Genomic DNA, 23,699 nt, shown 5'->3' on the forward strand with positions numbered 1-23,699 from the left:
AAGATGCAGATCAACTGTTTAGCGCGTTACATTTTTTTTCAGATTCTCGAGTTCAATTTATTTCGCAAAACCTTGAGAACTCAGGCGCTGGCGGCTCTTGGTTCTTCCCGTTTCCCTATGCACAGGTCACCGTTGCCCTCTGCCGACAAAGGGCGGGAGCGCGTTGGGAGGAGTAAAGGTTTCCAGGCTTGGGGAAAAAAAAAAAACAAACCTCATTGCCATGTAGTCGAGTTCAACTCATAGCGACCCCCATTGGGTTTCCGAGGCGGTAAAGCCCCATCTTCCTTCCGCCGAGCGGCTGGTGGGATTGAAACGCCAGGCGTCCGGTCAGCCGTCAACGCCTTAGGCACTATGCCCCCGGAGCGCCTTTCCAACCTTGAGGATGGGCGAAGTATCTGGATCACCTATAGAGGGCGCCGGCTAGCGTAAGAACAACCCACACTTTTCGGCCCTCCTGAAGTATTTCCTGTCTGATCTCTATGATCCATCCGGCTGCATCATTAGAAGTTCCTGACGTCTTCAATTTACGGTAAACAAAAGGGACGTGCGCCGACCCGGAAGTGGAAACTAGAGCCGGCTGGAGTAGCTCCGTGTGTCAGTAGTACGAAGCCGGAGGGTGCTGTAGCCATGGCTGTGGCTGTCGCTATGGCGGGAGCCGTAACCGGGGCGGAGCCAGGCCCCGCGGAAGAACTAGCCAAACTCGAGTATCTATCTTTGGTGTCGAAAGTTTGCACCGAACTGGACAATCATTTGGGGATCAACGACAAGGATCTGGGTGAGTCCGGGGAGGTACCTGTGGCCTCTGTGCTTGGGGCCGGGGGAAGCGGAAAGGAGAAAGGAGGTTGATGGACTGAGTGTGTGTGAGTCTCTGTCTCTCTCCGTAAAAAGATTTAGGTCCAGAGAACCTGCAACCGTGGCTTTTGAGAACCTGTAGGCGTAGCTGTTAGAAACCATTTCCCAGATCTGTTACTGAAACTTGGGGCGGTCATCATTGCTTGTTTTTCAGCCTTAAATAATTAAACACTGATAACAGCAACAGCAGCAGCAACATCCACGATGATGTTGTTAAAGACTGACATTTATTGGGCGCTCACTACGTGTCACGTATGATCCCCAGCGCTTTATTTACATTGTCTTATTTGATCTTCCTGCTACTCTGTGAAATAGTATTTTTATCATCTCTGTTTCTAGACTGAGAAAACAAGGCTCTGAGAATGTATACAATCCTCCTCCCAATCACATATCCTGGTCTGGAGTTCAGATTGTCATGAAGTCAGTGTCTGTGCTCTTGGCTGTTGATGCAGTTCCACTTTCTAAACACCAGTCATTAGGAGTTTGGGGGCAAACGGTACATCTGGGAAACCCAAAATGAGTAATTAGAAAAAGCCAGGGTCCTAGAGCAAGGCCACAGGAGAGAGGGAGTCCTTATGAAGATGAGAGGGGGTGAGTGGGATCTAGGACAGGAATGGAGGCATTGCCTTTGGCAGACACAGGGATGCTTCATCCATTGTAGTCGGCTGAAGGGTAGATGGTCCGTGGTTCTGGATGCAAAGGTTTAGAAATGAATGGAGAAAAAAGGGAAGGAGTTACATCTGACTGTTCTGTTTCCTAAATGAAGCTGAGGTGAAGTCATTGGAGGGATGGAAGGGAAGGGGCCTGTGACAAAAGGAGTCAGGGAGGTTAGCTATGTGACCTTAAGCAAGATACTTAGTTTCTCTGAAGTTGTTTTTCTGCTCTTTAAAATGGAGATGATAATGTCTTTTTCAAAGGGTTGCCATATGGTGCCTAGGAAGATGTCCTGCAGCTGCCAAGTTGTTGGTTCACTTTTCTCTGCCTCCTAGTCAGGTTGTGCCTATCCTGTATGATTTTCCTCAATCTCATCTTCTTCTAGGTAATAACCAGGTGGTAGTCTTATCATTTTGTTTCTGGGTGATGTGGCCTTTCATTCATTTTAACAAGAGCCCCAGTTGATTCTTATGTAGACATCTTGTTAAAATATAGATTCTGATTCACTATACCTGGGGTGGAAATGCAAATTCTCAGCAGGTGTTGAACCAATGGGTTGTCTCTGTAGCCTCATGGCATCTGGCTTTTTTACTTAACGTCATGAAAGAGGTAAGGGCCAGTTCCAACATGTGGTGTGGTAGGACTAGTTATAAATACTTCATCGTACAGATGTTTCAAGTATGTTTGTGTTATTCTCATTATTTGGTAGGACTAGCATTCAGATGAAATCATAAAATTAAAAAAAAATTGTGAAATTCAGTGTGAGGACAATCTCAGCCCCTGGTAGTACACACTTTTCTTCTAAAAGTTTCTTAATAAATAGTCCTCTTAATAAATAGTCCTAATGTTAGAAATTTCAAGAACTAGTACCCTGGGGTAACATTACCACAAAGTTATAGTAGTGAAAAACAGAAATCGTACTCAGCATATGCAGCAAAAAGAAATATGAAAAACTGAAGGACATATCATCAGAATAGTGTCTGTCTGAGGTGAAAGAACATTACGATTTAGTCAAAGCTTCACCTTTCCATGGATTTACTAAAAACTGTTGAATCACCTTGATTGTTTTTCAGATAATCATTGGTACAGGTTTTCAGTAATAACAGTCAGGAGGTTCTTTATTGGTCCAACAAACCTTGCTGTTGTTGTTAGGTGCCATAAAGTTGGTTCCAACTTTAGTGACCCTGTGAGCAGCAGAACAAAACACTGCCCAGTCCTGTGCCAGCCTCACAGTCATTGCTGTGCTTGGACCCATTGTTGCAGCTACTGTGTCAGTCCGTCTCATTGAGAATCCTCTTTTTTGGTGACTCTCTATTTTACTAAGCATGATATCCTTCTTCAGGGCCCTCCTGATAACATGACCAAAGTACAGAGACAAAGTCTTGTCATCTTTGTTCTAAGGAGCATTCTTGTTACACTTCTTCCAAGACTGATGTGTTCATTTTTGGGACAGTTCATGGATATTTAGTATTCTTCCCCAACATTGTAATTCAAATGCATTAGTTCTTCAGTCTTCCTTATTCATTGTCCAGCTTTCACATGCATATGAGACAATTGAAAATATGATGCTTGGGTGAGGCGCACCTTAATCTTCAAAGTGACATCTTTGCTCTTTAATACTTTAGAGGTCTTTTGCGGCAGATTTGCCCAATACAGTGTGTTGTTTGGTTTCTCGTCTGCTGCCTTGATTGTGGGTCTAAGTAAGATGAAATCCTTGAAAACGTCAATCTTTTCTCCATTTATCATGATGTTGCTTGTTGGTCCAGTTGTGAGGATTCTTGTTATCTTTATGTTAAGATGTAATCCGTACTGAAGGCTGTAGTCATTGATCTTTATTAGTAAGTGTTTCACGTCTTCTTCACTTTCAGCAAGCAAGGTTGTGTCATCTGCATTGTTCTTCATATAATCTAACTTTTTGGATCAATTGTTCAGCAAACATTGAATAACTATGGTAAAAGAATGCAACCTTGATGCATAACTTTCCTCATTTTAAACCATGCAACATCTATGTACAGGTTCCCCATGAGCATAATTAAGTGTTCTGAAATTTCCATTCTTCATAATGTTATCTGTAATTCATTATGGTCCATACAGTCAAATGCCTTTGCATAGTCAGTAAAACACAGGTAAACATCTTCCTGGTATTTGCTTTCAGCCAGGATTCATCTGACATCAGCAATGATATCCCTTATTCCACGTCCTCTTCTGAATCTAGCTTGAATTCCTGACATGTCCCTGTCAATATACTGCTGCAACTGTTTTTGAATCATTTTCAGCAAAATTCTACTTGTGTGTAATATTAAAGGTGTTGCTTGATAATTTCCTCATTCTGTTGAATCACCTTTCTTTGGAATGGGCATGAATATGGATCTCTTCCAGTGGGTTGGCCTGGTAGCTGTCTTCCAAATTTCTTGGCATAAATGAGTGAGTGCTTCCCAGTGTTGGATCTGTTTTTTGAAACATCTCAGTTGGTAGGTGTTCCCTCAATTCCTGGAGCCTTCAGTGCAGCTTGGATTTCTTTCAGTACCATTGATTCTTAATCATATGCTTCCTCCTGAAATGGCTGAACGTCAGCCAGTTCTTTTTGGTACAGTGACTCTTGTATTCCTTTCATCTTCTTTTGATACTTCCCTCATCATTCAGTATTTTGCCCACAGACTCCTTCAGTATTTCAACTAGACGCTTGAATTTTTTCTTTAGTTCTTTCAGCTTAAGCCTAATGTGTTCTTCCCATTTAGTTTTCTAATTCCAGGTCTTTGCTCATTTCATTATAAAACTTTGTCTTCTTGAGCAGCCCTTTGAAATCTTGTGTTCAGCTCTTTTATTTCATCATTTCTTCCATTCGCTTTAGCCACTCTTCTTTCAAGAATAAGTTTCAGAGCCTGTCAGCTTGTCTACTGGGATAACTTGCGTGTTGCTGTGATGTTGGAAGCTGTGTCATTCGTAATTTAAATACCAGCAGGGCTGCCCATGGTGGACAGGTTTCAAGGGAGCTTGCAGACTAAGACAGACTAGGAAGAAGATTTAGTGGTCCACTTCTGAAAAAAATTGACCACTGAAAACCTTATGAGCAAACCTTATTTACAATATCAAGGAAGAAGGTAGGAGTGGTAATTGCCCTATAGGTAAATATCTTGTTTGTTGTAGGAAGGACACACCGCAGCAAGTTCCCTAGTTCTTTGTATAACTACCTTTCTCTATACTAGTTAATGTGCTCTTACTGCGGGGCAAGCTCCCTCTACCTGGGCTTGCCTGACTTACCTACTTTCTACCGTATTCTTCCTGATGGCAAACTACCTCTCCCTGTATTTTCCTGGACTTGTCTAAGCATGCCTCTTTGGTGATTTAATGGTCAAAAGTGTTGGAGAAGTAAACATAGAAAATTAAAAATGGCATCTGACCTTACGTTGAGTCTCAAAATGGAGTTAAGGTTCTAACTGTAGGCTGCAGCCTTCCATAAACCAAATGACTTTAGGCTGTAATGCACTAGGCAGGTTTGTGGAGAAAAATTTGTGGGGCAAGTGAGTTTTTCATCAACTTGCCGGTTGTACCACCCAGCAGCTCCCTTGTCCTCACATGTGATTTGAGTTTGACCCTCGAGAAATTGTATGTGTCCATGTGTCTGTTTGCATGTGTATATACATGCTCACTTTTTTAGGCAGCATCACATCTAGGGTCTATACGTTAGTGTGCTAGCTAGTAGTTTTGTGAGAAGAAAATACAATGATCTGTGGCAGAATAGCTGGTCTTTCCCAGGATAAATGTACTCAAGGGCTTGGTGAGCAAGTTTGTAGCAGTATCTTCTTGTTTATAAAAATTCACTAGCACGTAGATAGAAAATTAGTTCTTTTTAATATATTTGAATCTGATTTGTTGTTGGAGTTGCCAATTTTTGTTTTGTTTTTATTTCTTTTCTTGTTTGCAGCTGAATTTGTCATCAGTCTTGCTGAGAAAAATACCACTTTTGATACTTTTAAGGTTTCTCTGGTGAAAAATGGTGCAGAATTCACGGTATGTATGTCTGGAGACTTCTGTCTTGTTTTATTGCCACTGTTGAATTTAAAAATAGGATTTTGATATAGGAAGGAGACAAGGATTTGTACATAGCCATCAAATAAAACTATTATGTAAGTTTTTGCGCCACTGACCCCTGGTGGCTCAGTGATTAAGTGCTCAGATACTAACAGAAAGGTTGCTGGATCGAACCCACAAGCTGCTCTGTGGAAGAGGGATGTGGCAGTCTGCTTCCATAAAGATTACAGCCTTAGAAAATCTATGGGACAGTTCTACTCTGTCCTATAGGGTTGCAATGAGTCAGAACTGACTCTACAGAACAGGTTTTTTTTTTTTTTTTTTTTAAAGTGGTGGTGATATAACTGGATCTCTTGAGACATTTCCTAGAAAAACGGGGCAAGATTTCCATCATGAAGTCTCTGTGGGTGTTCATGTTCTTATGCTGTGAACGCTAGAAGTCAGAAACAAGAGTCTGGGTTTGGGAGGTAGTTCTAAACCACAGAAAATAAAATGGTTGAAGGGAGCTAAATATCTTTTTCCCCCAAAGAGCCCTAAATATCACCTTTCTCTGAAGGCTCTGAACTGTGTTTGTGCCATATCAGCTCACTACTCGGCTTCATTTGTCCCTGTTAGTGGAACTCACGTGTGTAACGTCCCTCTCCAGGGGATACGCTTAGCCATTTGGCCTTTCTAAGTGTATTTATCCATCAGGTGACTGACAGTTTTTATTCTGCTTCTTTTCAAAAGGATTCTCTTATCAGTAACTTGCTACGGCTCATACAAACCATGCGGCCCCCAGCAAAGCCTTCTACCAGCAAAGGTGAGTCAGCTTCCCACTGAGCTTGGCCCCCAGCGTGGTGCAGATTGTGGGCTTCCCTCAGTTACCTTTGTTTTCCTCCTAGCAGTTGCTGAGCAGGTGAATGTTCTAGTGAAAATTTTTGAAGAAATTGAGACGGAATTAAATGAGCACTGCCATACCCCTCCTAGCCTCGTGCCGGGGTACTCGGCCAGTTGAGGGCTTCAGGGTCAATGTTTTTAGAAAATTAAGTTATGTTGGTAGTAACGTGTGTGATTAATGTGTAGCAAAATGCCATGTGCTGGAATTGAACCCACTCCTGTGGCTTCCAGCCGAACAAAAGACAGGCATATCAGCTGAATATTTACATCAGGTAGATACAGTCCTTGGAGAGATCAGTCATGGGAGAATAGAAGGGCTATATATGCACAGGAAGACAGCTCAGGGGGCAGGAGTGCGTGGGAGGGAAGGACACAGGGAAGAGGTGGCTATGGGGAGGAAGTGGGAGGGGAGCTGTTGCATTATGAGAGATTACAGTCAGTGTCATGAGAAAAAGTATGTGTGAACTGCAGTATGGAGGGTGAATTTTCTCTGTAAACTTTCACCCAAATCACAATTAAAAAAAAAAAGAAAAATAATAATGATGCCATGTTCTGTTTTTGTTTGTTGCAGATCTAATGTTGACATGACTTTGTTAACTGCAATATTAAGGATGTTAAATCTCTCTCTCTCTTTTTTTTTTAACCCCTTCATGCTCTTTAATGAACCAAGATCCAGTTGTTAAACCCAAAACAGAGAAAGAAAAGCTGAAGGAACTCTTCCCAGTCCTTTGCCAGCCAGACAACCCTTCTGTCCGGGTATTGATGACCGTTCCGCAAGTGTTTGCCATAACTGCATGCCTTCCTCCCCTTTGCTGGGTCTTGTTATTTGCTTTACTTCTGTTAAGTTTGTCTTTGTGTTATATATTCAAAGTGAAACATTCAAAGTAAACATTTGATTTACAAATCATTCCTTGAGGACCTACTCTGTTTAGAATACTGTTAAAGGATTCAGGGAATGATATTCAGGGGAAATTATTCAAGGAACATAAGATAAGGAATTATGGGAAGAAGCAATTAAGGATATGAAATAGGAATGAAATAGCTTAAGGTTCTGGAACAGATACCTGATGTGTGAGACTTTTTGCTTCTTTGCATGTTCCAAGCCAAACCCATTGCCATTAAATTGATTCTGATTCATAACAACCTAAACAACACAGTAGAACTGCCCTATAGGGTTTCTAAGGCTGTAAATCTTTACAGAAGCAGACTTCCTCATCTTTCTCCTGTGGAGTGGATGGTGGGTTTGAGTCACCTAACCTCTTGGTTAGCAGTCAGATGCTTAACTGCTGAGCTACCAAGTCTCCTTTATTACATGTTAGGAGGTCTAATGTTTGAAGTGTTCAGATTTTTAATTTTGTTTTAGCAAGTGTTTGTTAAATGTGTCCTATATGCCAGTGGGGAAAAGCCAGGGACGAGACAGAGCTGCGGGATCCAGGTAAGGGGAGGGCAGAGAGGTTTCGAACAGCTAAGGGAGACAGACTTGTCTGTCAGTTTGTCCTACTGTGGTGACTTGTGTGTTACTGTGAGGCTTGTGGCTGTGCCACTGGTGTTTCAAACGCCAGCAGGATTGCACATGGTGCACAGGTTTCAATGCAGCTTATAGACTGAGACAGACTAGGAAAAGGAAAAGTCCATCCACTTCTCAAGAATTGGCCTGGGAAAACCTTATGAATAGCAGAGAAACACTGTCTGATACATCACTAGGCAACTTTATGAATAGCCCGGAAACATTGTTAGATACAGTGCAGGAAGATGAACCCCTTAGGTCAGAAGGCACTCAAAATATGACTGGGGAAGAGCTGCCTCCTCAGAATAGAACCAACCTTACTGATATGGATAAAGTAAAGCTCTCAGGACCTCCATTTGCTGATGTGGCACGACTCAAATTGAGGAGAAACAACTGCATATATCCATTAATAATTGGAACGTGGAATGTAAGAGATAAAGAAACTAGGAAAATTGGAAGTTGTCAGAAATGAAGTGGACGCATAAAGATTGATATCCTAGGCATTAATGAGCTGAAATGGACAGGTTTTGGCCATTTTGAATCAGACAACCATATGATCTACTATGCTGGGAATGACAATTTGAAGAGGAATGGCATGGCATTCACCATCACAAAGAGCATTTCAAGATCTGTCCTGAAGTACAGTGCTGTCAGTGATAGGATATTATCCATACACCTACAAGGAAGACCAGTTAATACTGTTACTATCCAAATTCACACACCAACCACCAAAGACAAAGATGAGGAAATTGAAGATTTTTACCAACTTCTGCTGTCTGAAATTGACTGAACATGCAATCAAGATGTGTTAATTATCACTGACTGGAATGCAAAAGTTGGAAATAAAGAAGAATCACTGGTAGTTGGAAAACTTGGCCTTGGTGACAGAAATGATGCTGGAGATTGCATGATAGAATTTTACAAGACTAACAATTTATTCATTGCAAAAACCTTTTTTCAACAAAAGCAGCGGCTATGCATGTGGACTTCGCCAAAGGGAGTACACAGGAATCAGATTGACTACATCTGTGGCAAGAGGCGGTGGAAAAGCTCAATATCTTCAGCCAAAACAAGGCCAGGAGTTGATTGTGGAACAGACCATTAACTGCTCATATGCAAGTTCAACTTGAAGTTGAAAACAATTTAAAAAAGTCCACGAGAGCCAAAATTTGACCTTGGATATATCCCTCTTTAATTTAGAGACCATCTAAAGAATAGATTTGATGCACTGAATACCAATGACCGAAAACCAGAATTGTGGGATGGCATCAAGAACATCATCCATGAAGAAAGCAATAGGTCATTAAAAAGACATGAAAGGAAGAAAAGACCAAAATGGATGTCAGAAGAGACTCTGAAACTTGCCCTTGAGCAGAGAGTAGCTAAAGAAATGACAAGATAAAAGAGTGAACAGATTTGAAAGAGCAGGTTGAGTAGACAAAGCCAATTACTATAATGAAATGAGCAAAGACCTGGAGTTAGAAAACCAAAAGGAAAGAACATGTTCAGCATTTCTCAAGCTGAAGGAACTGAGGACAAAATTTAAGCCTTGAGTTGCAATGTTGAAAGATACTATGGGCAAAATATTGAATGATGCAGGAAGCATTCAAAGAAGATGGAAGAAATATATAGAGTCAGTGTACCAAAAAGACCTGGTTGATCTTACCCATTTCAGGAGGAGGCATATGATCAAGGACGAATGGTATTGAAGGAAGAAGTTGAAGCTGCACTGACTGAAGTGGTGAAGAGCAAGGGTCCAGGAATTGATGGAATACCCATTAAGATGTTTCAACAAATGGATGCCCCACTGGAGGCACTTACTCAGTTATGCCAAGAGATTTGGAAAACAGCTACCTGGCCAACTGACTGGAAGAGATCAATATTTGTACCCATCCCAAAGAAAGCTGATCCCACAGAATGTTGAAATTATTGAACAATATCATTAATATTGCACACAAGTAAAATCTTGCTGAAGATCATTCGAAACTGTTTGCAGCAGTATATTGACAGAGAACTTCCAGAAATCCAAGCTGGATTCAGAAGAGGCATGGAATGAGGGATATCATTGCTGATGTCAAATGGATCTTGGCTCAAAGCAGAAAATACCAGAAAGATGTTTACTTGTGTTTTATTGACTATGCAAAAGCATTTGATTGTGTGGACATAACAAATTATGGGTAACATTGAGAAGAATGGGAATTCCAGAACACTTAATTGTACTCATGAGGAACCTGTACATAGACCAGGAGGCTTTCATTTGAACAGAACAAGGGGACACTGGTTTAAAATCAAGAAGGGAGTGTGTCAGGGTTGTATCCTTTCACCATACTTATTCAGTCTGTATGCTGAGCAGATAATCCGAGAAGCTGGACTATATGAAGAAGAACGTGGCATCAGGATTGGAAGAAGAATCATTAATAACCTGTGATATGCTGATGACACAACTTTGCTTGCTGAAAGTGAGGATGACTTGAAGCACTTACTGAAGATTGAAGAATGCAGTCTGCAGTATGGATTACATCTCAGTATAAAGAAAACAAAAATCCCCACAACTGGACCTATAAGCAGCATCACAATAAATGGAGAAAAGATTGAAATTGTCAAAGAATTGCTTGGTTTTACAATTGATGTCAACGGAAGCAGCAGTCAGGAAATCAGATAATGTATGTTGTTGTTGTTATGTGCCGCTGAGTCGGACCCAACTCATAGCGACCCCTCCTTGGGTTTCTGAGGCAGTATTACTACGGAAGTAGATTGCCCCATCTTCCTTCCGAGGAGTGGCTGGTGGGTTTGAACCACCAGTCTTCTGGTTAGCAGTCAAGTGCCTTAGGCACTATGCTACCAGAGCTCCTCAGACAATGTATAGCACTGGGCAAATCAGCTGCAAAGGATCTCTTTCAAGTGCTGAAGAGCAAAGATGTCTCCTTGAGGACTAAGGTGTACCTGACCCAAGCCATGGTATTTTCAGTCGCCTCATATGCATGTGAGAGCTAGACAATGAATAAGGAAGACTGAAGAAAAGTTGATGCTTTTGAGTTGTGGTGTTGGCAAAGAATGCTGGAAGTGCCATGGACTGCTAAAAGACCTAACAAATCTATCTTGGAGGAAGTGCAGCCAGAATGCTCCTTGGAAGTGAGAATGGCCAGACTTCATCTCATCTACTTTGGTCATGTTAGAAGGGACCATTCCCTGGAGAAGGATGTCATGCTTGGTAAAGTGGAGGGTTGACAAAGGAGGGGAAGGCCCTCAATGAGATAGATTGACACAGTGGCTGTGGCAATGAGCTCAGGTATAGTGTTCTGGTTACCTAGTGCTGCTCTGATATATCACAGATGGGATGGCTTGAACAAACAGGAGTTTATTCTCTTACAGTTTGGAGGCTTTAAGTTCTGAGTTCAAACTGCCAGGCTCTAGGGGCTGTGTGAAAGCTGCTCAGCCTTGGGCTTCAGCTCTGCCTCCTGCTCCCAGCCCACTGGAGCTAGAGGCTTTCTTCATTCAGACAGCTGCTGGCTGCTGAGGCTGCCAAGCCCAAGGTTGACAAGTAAAATGGCACAGTCCCGATGTTACCAAACCACACGGCAGGCCATCAGTTCAAGTCCATTGTAAGTCCCAAGGTCGGCACAGCATAGTAGGCTGCTGAACAACGACATGGCTACATGCAGGGTCCAAGCATGCCATAAGCTAGAGACCATTCCCCAGGGCTTCTCCTTAAATACAGGAAGCAGACCACATCCCAAAGGCAGCTACTCAGATGCTCACAGTAGATTCCACCATGGAGCTGATTGCCAGTCTTATCATGGGGAATACTACACCTAGCTACCCAGTCATTCAATTTGGCACCTGTACAGATCTTCATTGGATGGCATCTGTACAGATCTCTCTCACTGGGTGGCTCCAGTCCCCTAGTTCCTCTGTGGCGACCTCACCCCCCCTTGGCCTGGCAGACCCCATTCCTCTCCCTCTTGGGCATGGCAGCCTCGCCCCCTCACTCTTGGGCAGCGGCTATGGCTCCATCCCACTGGCTCACATGAATGAGCAGCCCCACACTCCAGAACCAAGTTGGTGAAGGCCTGGCTCTTTGAAACCTAGGGGGCTGTGGTCATTCCTCCCCTAAAGGCCATGGTCCTACCCTTTCAGGCTGAGGCAGCTCTGCTTCCATTTCCTTGGTCTCTCCACTTCTGCTGATTAATGCCAAAGGCAACCCACTCCACTGGAAAACTTCTTGCCCCAGAAGCACTCAGCTTTCTTGCTCCGTGGGCCGGCCAACCTGCTACTCCATTTCATGACGGTCTTTTCTACCAATCAATGCCCAAAGGCAACCCACTTCACCAATAAGGTGCCTAACCAAAGGCATCAAACTTTTTCCTCCGTGGGCTGGTAAGGCTGTCGCTGTCTCACGCCAGTTCTCTCAGCTCTGCTCCTGCCATCTGTCATGCCGGTCTCTTGCTCTGTTCCTGCCATCTGTCATGCCGTATGCTGGGGTCTCTCTGCTGGGATCTTGGGTCAAGGACACACTCCACTCCTGTTTCCATATTTTAGATATCTGTCAGAGCAGCACTCTACTCTCTCAGTATCATATTCTTTCTGGGTACCCAGTGCCGTTCTGACAAGAATATACTACAAACGGGATGGCCTTAACAAACAAGAGTTTATTCTCTTACAGTTAGGAGGCTTTAAGTCTGAGTTCAAACTGCCAAGCTCCAGGGGCTGGGTGAAAGCCCCTCGGTCTTGGGCTTCATCTCTGCCTCCTGCTCCCGGCCCACTGGAGCTAGAGGCTTTTCTTCACTCAGACAGCTGCTGGCTGCTGAGACGGCCAAGCCCAAGGTTGACAAGTAAAATGGCACAGTCCTGATGTTACCAAACCACATGGCAGGCCATCAGTTCAAGTCCATTGTAAGTCCCAAGGTTGGCAGAGCATGGCAGACTGCTGAACAATGATATGGCTGCATGCAGGGTCCAAGCTAGAGACCATTCCCCAAGGCTTCTACTTATGTAGAGGAAACAGACTGTGTTCCCTAAGGCAGCTACTCAGCTGCTCGTAGTAGATTCCACCATGGAGTTGATTGCCAGTCTCATCATGGGGAATACTATATCCAGCTGCCCAGCCATTCAACCAGGCCCAGCCAAGTTGACACACAAAATGACCCACTACATACAACAAGGTTTGCGGAGCTGGCATGAGACTGGGTGGTGGTTTGTTCTGTTGTGCATAGGGTCACTATAACTTAGAGATGATTTGACGGCACCTAACAACAACAAATATGGCAGCACTGTTCTAAGAACCAGAGATTCCGCAGTGCACAAAACAGAAATGAACATGTAAGTAGTGTAGTAGATAGGAGACAAGCAATAAACAAGTAAGTGGTATGGAACAGTGCAGTATCATTAAGGATTGTGGGGGGAAAAGCTGCACAAAGCAGGAAGGGCACTTGTATGCTTTCGTGGTAGGGTGCTTAGTATCAAATTGCCTCCCCTAGGGTTGTATTAAGGATAAAGAGGATATGCCAAGTGTGGGAATGACTTCCAGGATCCTTTGCTCATTCCTTCTACCTCTATTTTGAATTGTGTTGGAAGTCGCCACCCCTCTCCTGCTTCCTTCACATAAGTAGTCTGTGATGGTAGGGCTCCTTGGGTTGGTAGGCACACCTGAAGCACAGCTTCCTGAGTCATCTTTCCTCTTCTCCTAACTTTGCTGGCCCTGCCCCTGTAGACGATGTTGGACGAAGATGATGTGAAAGTCGCTGTGGACGTCCTGAAAGAACTGGAAGCCTTAATGCCCAGCGCAGCAGGCCAGGAGAAGCAGCGGGATCTCGAGCGCCGGTTTGTCCTTGGGGTTCTGTGGAAATTTAGGATAGCAAGAGTGGTAGTTGAATTTTGTGGACCAGCCAAGCAACACTTGGGGCAAGTTTAAAGAGTCTGGGCCTTCCATGCGCTGTATTCTTGAATCCAATTTTATTGTTTCCTGCCAAGAGTGTTCAAGTAGCAAATACTAAGATGTTTAGAAGATAAGAACCTGGGTTGAAACGGAATGAGTATGAATATGTTTGCTGCCTGATCCTTTATTGACAGGGAATGTCATAGTTATTGAAGTTCAAGTTAATGTAATTCAACACTGTCTTAGGTATATCTAGTGTTGCTGTAATAGAAATACAAGTGGATAGCTTTAACAAACTAACCAATTGATTTTCTCACAATTTAGGAGCCTAGAACTCCAAATTCAGGGTGTGACTTAGGGAAAGGTTTCTTTCTGTCAACTTTGGAGCAAGGTCCTTGTCCCTTCAGCTTCTGCTACCTTGTTCCATAACATCCAGGGCACCGTCCTGGGTGCTTGGGGACACAAGGGTGAAACTGGGCTGGTTTATTTTTCAAACAGGTGCTTGTTGATTTGTTAGGGACAGGACAAAGAAGAAGAAACGGAGCCGGAGCCGAGATCGAGACCGAGAGCGAGACCGGGAGCGGGAGCGAGAGCGAGACCATAAACGGAGACACCGGTCCCGTTCTCGGTCACATTCCAGGACCCGGGAGAGGAATAAAGGGAGGTCTAGGTATCGGTCTAGGAGCAGAAGTCACAGTCCCCCCAAAGACCGCAAGGACCGGGACAAGTATGGCGAGAGGAATCTGGACAGATGGCGGGATAAGCATGTGGACCGCCCTCCCCCTGAGGAGCCTGCCATTGGGGACATTTACAATGGCAAAGTTACCAGCATCATGCAGTTCGGGTGCTTTGTGCAGCTGGAGGGACTAAGGTAATGGCTGCTGTTCTTCATTTATGCTAGTGATGGGCACAGTTTCTTGTATCACTGGGGATTTTCACATTCTGAAAAGTTATTATAATTGATGATATTTTAATCAAATCACTTATACAAAAGTCTTTTGAATTCGACTTTTTATTTGAAATATGATTAAACTCTTTCCCCCAGGAAGCGGTGGGAAGGGCTGGTGCACATTTCTGAGCTCCGGCGGGAAGGCCGTGTGGCCAATGTGGCTGATGTGGTGAGCAAAGGCCAGAGGGTCAAGGTCAAAGTGCTGTCCTTCACTGGGACCAAGACCAGCCTGAGCATGAAGGTAGGTCAGATGTCCCCCCTTGTTTCCACACCTGAAGGCCAAGGAAACGGAAGAAGACAGTAAGTGAGCCGGCTCCCTTCTTCTCTTTGTGCCTTAGGATGTGGATCAAGAGACTGGAGAAGATCTGAACCCAAACCGGCGACGAAATCTTGTCGGGGAGACCAATGAGGAGACCTCAATGCGGAATCCTGACAGACCCACTCACCTTTCCCTTGTCAGTGCCCCTGAAGTAGAAGATGACTCGCTGGAGCGCAAGCGCCTCACCCGCATCTCTGACCCAGAGAAGTGGGAGATAAAACAGGTCAGGACCGTTAACTTTAACACTCATGTAGACATTCAGCCTGTAGCATGGTGGCTAAGAGTATGGGCCCTGGAGCTTGATCGCCGGTGGTGACTTCTGACTACTCACTAGCTATGTGATCTTGAGCTTAGTGTTCCCCTTTGTATAATGGGGATGATGGTGGTGGTGTAGGGATTAAACGAGTTAATAGAAGAGAAGTGCCTAGGTCAGTGCCTGGCATATGGTAAATGGTAAGTAAGTGCTTATTCTTATTTTCATCGTTCTTTAGAAAATATCTGCGAACCACAGTGTGGCAGGGATCATGCTACGTTCCAGGGCTACGAAGATGATTGTGTCATGGTTCCTACCCTTAAGGACCAGGCAGAGGTTCATTCTGTTGTTCATAGGGTCACTGTGAATCAAAATTGACTGTGTGCGTCCTAACAACAACCCTTGAGGAACTCAAAGTCCAGTGGAGGAGGCAGATCTAAACAAATCACAGTGAAAGCAATGTGCTGAGTGCTGTGGAAACGAGGGAAGTTTCCTTCCTATGGATGAGTGAGCCTTTGAACATGTGATTTTCAGCATGGTGTAGAGCCCTCCCAGAATGGGATGTATGACGTTTGAAGCCCTGCCTCCTGGATTAGAGGAGAAAAACCCTTGGTTTCCTCCATGAAACCTCTGCACTTACGTTCCTACAATAGGAGAGCTTTAGTCCTAGCAGGTTACAAATGCTGCCGGTTTTTTTTTTTTTTTTTCGTCCAGATGATTGCTGCCAATGTACTTTCCAAAGAGGAATTTCCAGACTTTGATGAAGAGACTGGCATTCTCCCTAAAGTGGATGATGAAGAAGGTAACTAGCCACTTGAATTGAGCGGGATGATGGATCTGGAGGATAATTAGCAAATTGACCCATTGGACTAGTGGTTGGTTTGTAGTTTAACCCAGTGGTTGGACCATTTGTTCTCACCAGTCATCTCTCAAAGAGAAGCAGAAAATTCATTTTTCCCGCAAACATTTATATATTTATATATAAATATTTATATATTTACATATAAATATTTATATATTTACAGGAAGCTTGTTATACGTAATTGCGTATAAGAAGTTTTAAGGATATGAAAAAATATACTTTATACTTGTATCTTGGGGAGTAAAATTTTTAAAAAAATTTGTTGAGAATATACAAAGCAAAGCATACATCAGTTCAGCTGTTTCTACGTGTATAATTCAGTGACATTAATTACATTCTTTGAATTGTACATCCATTCTCACTCTCCTTTTGTGAGTTATTCCTCCCCGACTAACATAAACTCATTGCCCCCTAAGTTTCTGTTGTCACTTTGATCCCATATAGATCATTCTTAAAAGAACACAATGCTTGAGAGAGATATCTTTGACTAGTTCAGCTAGACTATTGTTTAATTTTAAGAAGATATCAGATATTTTTAGGTTTAAGGTTTAAAGATTATCTCAGGGCAATAGTTTCAGGGGTTCATCCAGCTTCTATAGCTCCAGAAAGTCTGGAGTCCATGGGAATTGGAGATTCTTTTCTGCATTTCCACCCTTTTGATCAGGATCTTTCTATATGCTTTGATCAAAACGCTCAGTAATAATAGCTGGGCACCATTCATTTCTTTTGGTCTCATGACAAAGGAGGCAGTTGTTCACGGAGGCACTTAGCCACACATAACCATATCCTCCTGCCGTTCCTGACTCTCCTCCTTCCTCTGTTGCTCTGGGAGAAAAGAGACCAATTGTTAAGCCTTAGATGCCGTGGCTGCAATGATTGGCTCAGGTGTAGCAAGGATTGTGAGTCAGGCACAGGACTAGGCAGTATTTCCTTCTGTCGTACATGGGGTTGCTGTGAATTAGAGCCAACTTGATGGCACCTAACAACAACAACAGATGGCTGCTTGCAAGCTTTTAAGACCCCAGGCATTACGCAATGTACTAGGAGATGGAATAGCACTAAACATGTTATTAGGCCAGTTAACTGGGATGTTTGGGGGTAAATTTGATTCCATATTAGTAATTCTGCAAACCTTTCATCTGCCTAGATTACCTTGGAGTTGCCCTGGAGACAACTTTTAACTTAGCTCATAAATGATTTTTTAAATTGTGAAGTCATATAATAGAGCACCCATAATGGATACAATAATAAATTAACACCTGCATACACACACCAGCTTATGAAGGAGAACTTGACCAGCACCTTCAAAGCTCCTATGGGCCCCCTGATTAGATTCCCTTTCCTCTTCCTCTGGGTAACTTCTATGTTAATCATTCTCTTGCTTTTCTTTGGAGTTTTGCATGGTTTAGGTGATGTGTTTTTGAACTTCATATAAACAAACTTATCCTATGTGTATTCTTTTTGCTTTATTTTTGGACTCACCGTCATGCTTTTGATATTTGTCCATGCTGATTTTTGTAGATGTATTTCATTTGTTCTCACTCCTATAGAGTATTTCAGTATAAAAATTTACTGTAATTTATCCATTTTACTTTTGATGGATATGTGGGTTGTTTCTGCTTTTTGGTACTTTTTTTTTTTTTTTAAACTCATGACTAGTACTACTGGGAAAATCTTTTTGTTTCTTTGTAGAGTTTTTCTTTCTTTCTTTATTTTAAAATTGTGATTTGGGTGAAAGTTTACAGAGCAAATTCACTTTCCATACAGCAGTTCACATACACGTTGTCTCATGACATTGACTACAATTTACCACAATGCAACAGCTCCCCTCCCACTTCCTTCTGATAGTTACCTCTTCCCTGTGTCCATCCCTTCATGCACTCCTGTCCCCTGAACTGTCTCCCTGTGCATAAACAGCCCTTCTTTCTCCCATGATTGTTCTCTCCAAAGTGTGTATCTACCTCAGTTACATGTTCAACTCTTATGCCTGTCTTTTGTTTGGCTGGAAGCCACAGGTGTGGGTTCAATTCCAGACCTGAAGGGCAGCTAGAGGCCATAGTCTCAGTGATTCCACCAGGCTCTATCAGATCAGCAAACCTGGTCCCCCACTTTTTTTTTCCCAAATGATTTTAAGTTTTGTTCCACATTGTTCTCCCTGTCTATGCAGGATTTCCTACATAGATCCTACTGGGAAGTTCTTAATTTCTTAGTGCACATACACAAGACTTTTTTCTCCTAAATACATGGGAGAATGACTGAATAGTATAGGGAATGTGTGTTCAACTTTCCTAGACAATTCCAAATTGTTTTCCAAAGTTTTTGTATCAGTAGCTCTGGTGATGTAGTGCCTAAGGCACCTGACTACTAACCAGAAGTCTGGTGGTTGAAACCCACCAGCCACTTCTCGGAAGGAAGATTGGGCAATCTACTTCTGTAGTGATACCACCTTGGAAACCCAAGGAAGGGTCGCTATGAGTCGGATCCGACTCGATGGCAGTGAGGTTTTTTTTGTATCAGTTATTATGCCTACCAGAAATGTAAGACAGTTCCTGCTGCTCTCCATCCTTACCAGCATTTGATATTGTCCAACTTCATTTTTTTTTTGGCTAATCTGTTGTGGGTTAAGAATTATTCCATACGAGACTATGGCTCTTCGCCACCCTTTAATCCTGCAGCTAAGTCCCGTGGCTCAACTTGCAGCCAAACAGTAGACAGGCCTATGAGGTGAACAGTAAAACAAGGGAGCTGTGCACTCCTAGAACAATCAACTCCAAGAGACCAGAAGGGCTGCATTTGCCCAAGGATAAAGCTCAGAAGGCGGCAAAGGATAGGAAAGAAGGACATGGAAATGGTAACCATAGAGAGGAAATGGGGAGAGTGCTGTTGCGTTGTGGGGATTCAGTCAATGTCATGGAACAAAATATGTATGAACTACTGAATGGAAAATGATTTTGCTTTATAAACTCTCGTAAAATCATAATAAAAAGGTAAAGAAATTACTTTATAATGAAGTTGGATGGCAGATACTTTGGGACCATTTAGAATGTCAGAACAGCATTTTCCAAAGGCTTAACTTCTTTTGAAAGGAGCTCTGATCAGTTCTTGGGCTGGAATACAAATGCCTTCAAAATGAGTGGTGACAGTCATCTGTGTTAAGAGTTTCACTCGCATTGCTAATCCTTTTGACCTTGGGAGATATGCTGGTGTCCATGGACATAAGTTTTGGTGAAAATAATTGGTCATTTCTCTTTTTTTTTTTTCATTTCTCTTTTGTTTCTGCTTGTTCTTCTTTTGGGGAAACTTTTAGATGAGGATCTTGAGATTGAGCTAGTTGAGGAAGAGCCTCCATTCCTGAGAGGACACACCAAGCAGAGCATGGACATGAGCCCCATTAAAATCGTGAAGGTGAGAAATGCTGAGACTAACTGGAAGTGCCCAGGACATGCGTGCTAAGATCCCATTCTGATGATGCGTTTTCCTCTGTTGCCCTAGAACCCAGATGGCTCCCTCTCCCAAGCAGCCATGATGCAGAGCGCCTTGGCTAAAGAAAGACGAGAACTCAAGCAGGCCCAACGGGAAGCTGAGATGGATTCTATTCCTATGGGACTCAACAAACACTGGGTTGATCCTCTGCCTGATGGTAGGACCACGGGAGAGGGATATGGACTTTTAAAAAGTATCTGAGCCTTCAAGTTCACAGGGAAGGGGTTTTATCAGCTCATGCTGCAAGTTTAGCCTTGGCTTTGGTGTTTTGGTTTTCCCCTTCAGTTAAAGCATTTCTTTGTTCTTTTTTAAAACATGCTTGGAACCCTAGTCCGATCATTAAACTGCCTGAATTTTTCTCCTAAATAACTTAAAATTTTTATTCCAAAGATAATATAGCTTTGGAACTTCCTTTTTCATATAATTCTTTGATTGTTCAGTAAATATTAACTACTTACTGTTTATAGTCATTCATAAAACAAAAACAAAAACTCACTGCTGTCAAGTTGGTCCCAACTCATAGCGACCCCTCCTTGGGTTTCCGAGGTGGTAAATCTTTTTGGAAGTAGATTGCCCAGTCTTCCAAGGAGTGGCTGATGGGTTTGAACTAACAATCTTCTGGTTAGCAGTCAAATGCGTTAGGCACTATGCCACCAGAGCTCCATCTCTCTCTCCCTACTCCCATCTTATTCTTTTCTTCATGTTAACTTGTTCCTCTGAATACCCTCCCTTATCAAGACTAAGATGGAACCAAAATACAACATGTGTGCTGTCCACTTGCCATTTTTTTCCCCCTTGTGGCATCTGAGGTGGTTTGAAAGAAATACTAAGTCACCTGTTTTCCTTTCCAGCGGAAGGCAGACAGATAGCTGCCAACATGAGAGGTATCGGGATGATGCCCAATGATATTCCTGAGTGGAAGAAGCATGCCTTTGGGGGCAACAAAGCATCTTATGGGAAAAAGACCCAGATGTCAATCATTGAGCAGAGGGAGAGCCTGCCCATTTACAAACTCAAGGAGCAGCTGGTCCAGGTGGGAAGCCCTTGCATGAGGTACTGATTGGAGGGAGGGGGCTTGAAAAGAGGAGATTTGAAGTGGCTTTTCTAAAGGTTTCTAGGGTTTTTTTTTTTTTTTTTTAAGTATATTAGTCTACAAATCTTTTTTTCCTGTGAGGAAGTAAATCTGTTTGAACCAGTGGACCCTGGTGCAGGTCCAGGTGGACAGAGTATTGTGTTAGATGGACCCACAGCTCTAGTCGGTTAAGAAAGAATGGGGATAAGCAGCCAGTGAGTCCACATAGGCAAGGACTTTGCTTCGAAGGTTTATTTCCATGTTATGGAGAGATCTGATTTTAAGACCTCTAAACCTTCCCAAGGGAAACTAAGTTTACTAGAATCCAGTAAATCTTTTCAATGATACACAGACAGAAACAAGTAGAAGTATATCTGTGTATGCGTACACACACATACGTATCTATATATTTTGGATCATGTATACTGTATATGGGAGCTCTGATGGTGTAATGCCTAAAGCATTTGACTGCTAACCAGAAGGCTGGTGGTTCAAACCCACCAGCCACTCCTCAGAAGGAAGGTTGGGGAATCTACTTCCGTAGTGATACCGCCTCGGAAACCCAAGGAGGGGTCGCTATGAGTCAGATGCGACTGGAGGGCAATGGGTTTTTTATACTGTATATGCTTACAGATTATAGCATATTAGATACATTGTTCTGTATCTTTATCCATTTAATGCTCTCTCCGAGATTGCTCCATATCTTTATTGTTTTTTATGTCTTTTTAGTGTTTCATTATGTGGGTATGCTCTGGTTTATTTAATTAGTCCCATATTAATAGACACATTGGTTGATTTTAACCCTTTGCTGTTACAAATAGCAGCAGCATAAAATTAGAAATAAAAAATAAGCTGATCTTTGGGGCAGAGAATCTGGGGATGTGGGAGTGGTGGTGGGAAGGGACACTCTATTTACTGTTGAGTGCTTTACATTGTGCATGCAGTGGCTTCAGAAAGTACATGTCAGGTATATCTGCTGGTGCTTTATGCCATCGGCATCATCTTTATTTTTTATAAATTTAAGAAAACCAATAAATGTTCTTCAAAAAATAAATTTGAGTCAGTTAATAAAAAAAGAATACCAATAAAGTTTTGATTTAATATGCGCATGCAATTAGAGAAAATAGAAAGAGCAGGAAAATTATTTAAAGTCCCATTGCTTATAGAAAATCACTATTAAAGTTTTTCCCCCAAGGGTCTTTTCTGTGCATCATTAAAAATAATTTGAACCCAAGTTGTAATCTTACCGTGTGTTTAATACTGTGTCTCCTTTCTCATTTAGTGTTAGAAAGTACAGTGTTATTTACTTTGCTGCAGAGTGAGGTGCAGCAGATTGTAATGACTGTATTTACATTCTGTGATTTCCAGGCTGTCCATGACAATCAGATCCTGATTGTTATTGGAGAGACAGGATCTGGGAAGACAACACAGATCACCCAGTACCTGGCAGAGGCAGGCTACACATCCCGAGGCAAGATTGGATGTACCCAGCCCAGAAGAGTGGCAGCCATGTCAGTGGCCAAAAGAGTGTCAGAGGAGTTTGGTTGTTGCTTAGGCCAAGAGGTAATCAGATGGTGAAGCTGTTACAGAAATGCCAGAAGAAAATTGTAAACGTCCACATCTCTTTCTTTATACAATGGGACTAATACTGCCTTTTCATCAGGTTTCTCCTTAAGGGAGAAAAGGTTCTTGATAAGTAGCAAATGGTGATGTCACTGTCATCACTGGTCTGTTCAGGGATGAGTTCAAGCCCGACTTTACTATCAGGAAATCACATCTTGGTCTAATTCTTACCTATTAAGATCATGGGCAGTAGTCTGACTGGGCAGAAATCTTGTCTGGAGACCCTTGATGATTACCGAAAAGAGAGGTTGGTGTCTAAGATTTTCTCCCACTCTGCGTTAGGTGGGCTACACTATTCGATTTGAGGACTGCACCAGCCCTGAAACGGTCATCAAGTACATGACAGACGGGATGTTGCTCAGAGAATGCCTGATTGACCCCGACCTCACTCAGTACGCGATCATCATGTTGGATGAGGCACACGAGAGAACAATTCACACTGACGTGCTCTTTGGATTGTTGAAAAAGGTAAGTAGATGCTCTTTGACCCCCACCTGCGGGGCAGTTTACTCTGTTCTGTAGGGTCCCTGTGAGTCGGAATCAGCTCGATGGCAACAGTTAACCTGTTGGACATGGATTTCCAGGAATTGGATTTGAGTACCTGTGCCTCTCTGGGTAGTCCTTGGTAGTAAACCACTCACATTTCCCTTCAGACGGTTCAGAAGCGGCAGGACATGAAGTTGATTGTCACCTCAGCCACCTTGGATGCAGTGAAGTTTTCTCAGTACTTTTATGAAGCTCCCATTTTCACCATCCCAGGTCGAACGTACCCCGTGGAAATACTGTACACAAAGGAACCTGAGACAGATTATCTGGATGCCAGCTTGATCACTGTCATGCAGATTCACTTAACAGAACCACCAGGTGAGGGGGAAGAGCGTGCTTTCTCTTAGACCAAAAGTGATAGTGTGGCCATCCTTATTACCAGTTTTTTAAAGAAGTACCTTTTAAGTTGTGTCCTGTCTTAGTTTGCATGTTTGAAATGGTGGTAATAAAAATATTAGTAATGTATTCACAACAATAAAAAAACATACAAATAATGGTGTGCAGGGTTTAAGCATCTATTTAAACATGAGCAGATAAAAACCCCTTGGTTTAGTGATGGTGGGAATGTATGTTGTGTTAGTTCTCTAGTGCTGCTATAACAGAAATATCACAAGTGAGTGACTTTAACCAACAAATTTATTCTCTCCCAGTTGAGGAGGCTAGAAGCCTGAATTCAGGGGGCCGGCTCTAGGGGAAGGCTTTCTCTCTCTGTCGGCTCTGGAGGAAGATGCTTGTCTCCTTGAGCTTCTGTTCCTGGATGGTCTTCATGTGTCCTGTTCCCCTGGGTCTAGGA

General features: G+C 42.8%; 1 protein-coding gene across 1 annotated transcript in view; it reads left to right on the forward strand.

Moving 5' to 3' along the window:
* Window positions 1–627: 627 nt before the first annotated feature.
* Window positions 628–23,699, forward strand: part of DHX8 (DEAH-box helicase 8) — a 37,805-nt gene continuing 14,733 nt past the window's right edge. Inside the window, exons 1-15 of the mRNA XM_007955191.2 lie at window positions 628–775; window positions 5,432–5,517; window positions 6,268–6,340; window positions 7,088–7,173; window positions 13,635–13,744; window positions 14,317–14,670; window positions 14,845–14,989; window positions 15,087–15,290; window positions 16,035–16,122; window positions 19,490–19,587; window positions 19,675–19,822; window positions 20,517–20,698; window positions 22,106–22,300; window positions 22,643–22,828; window positions 23,014–23,224. Coding sequence (XP_007953382.1) covers window positions 628–775; window positions 5,432–5,517; window positions 6,268–6,340; window positions 7,088–7,173; window positions 13,635–13,744; window positions 14,317–14,670; window positions 14,845–14,989; window positions 15,087–15,290; window positions 16,035–16,122; window positions 19,490–19,587; window positions 19,675–19,822; window positions 20,517–20,698; window positions 22,106–22,300; window positions 22,643–22,828; window positions 23,014–23,224 — 2,314 coding nt within the window. The remainder of the gene's footprint in view (window positions 776–5,431; window positions 5,518–6,267; window positions 6,341–7,087; window positions 7,174–13,634; window positions 13,745–14,316; window positions 14,671–14,844; window positions 14,990–15,086; window positions 15,291–16,034; window positions 16,123–19,489; window positions 19,588–19,674; window positions 19,823–20,516; window positions 20,699–22,105; window positions 22,301–22,642; window positions 22,829–23,013; window positions 23,225–23,699) is intronic.

This window comes from Orycteropus afer, unplaced genomic scaffold (genome assembly GCF_000298275.1).
Source record: "Orycteropus afer afer isolate SDZICR_OR568_19922 unplaced genomic scaffold, OryAfe1.0 scaffold00495, whole genome shotgun sequence".
Classification (NCBI taxonomy): domain Eukaryota; kingdom Metazoa; phylum Chordata; class Mammalia; order Tubulidentata; family Orycteropodidae; genus Orycteropus; species Orycteropus afer.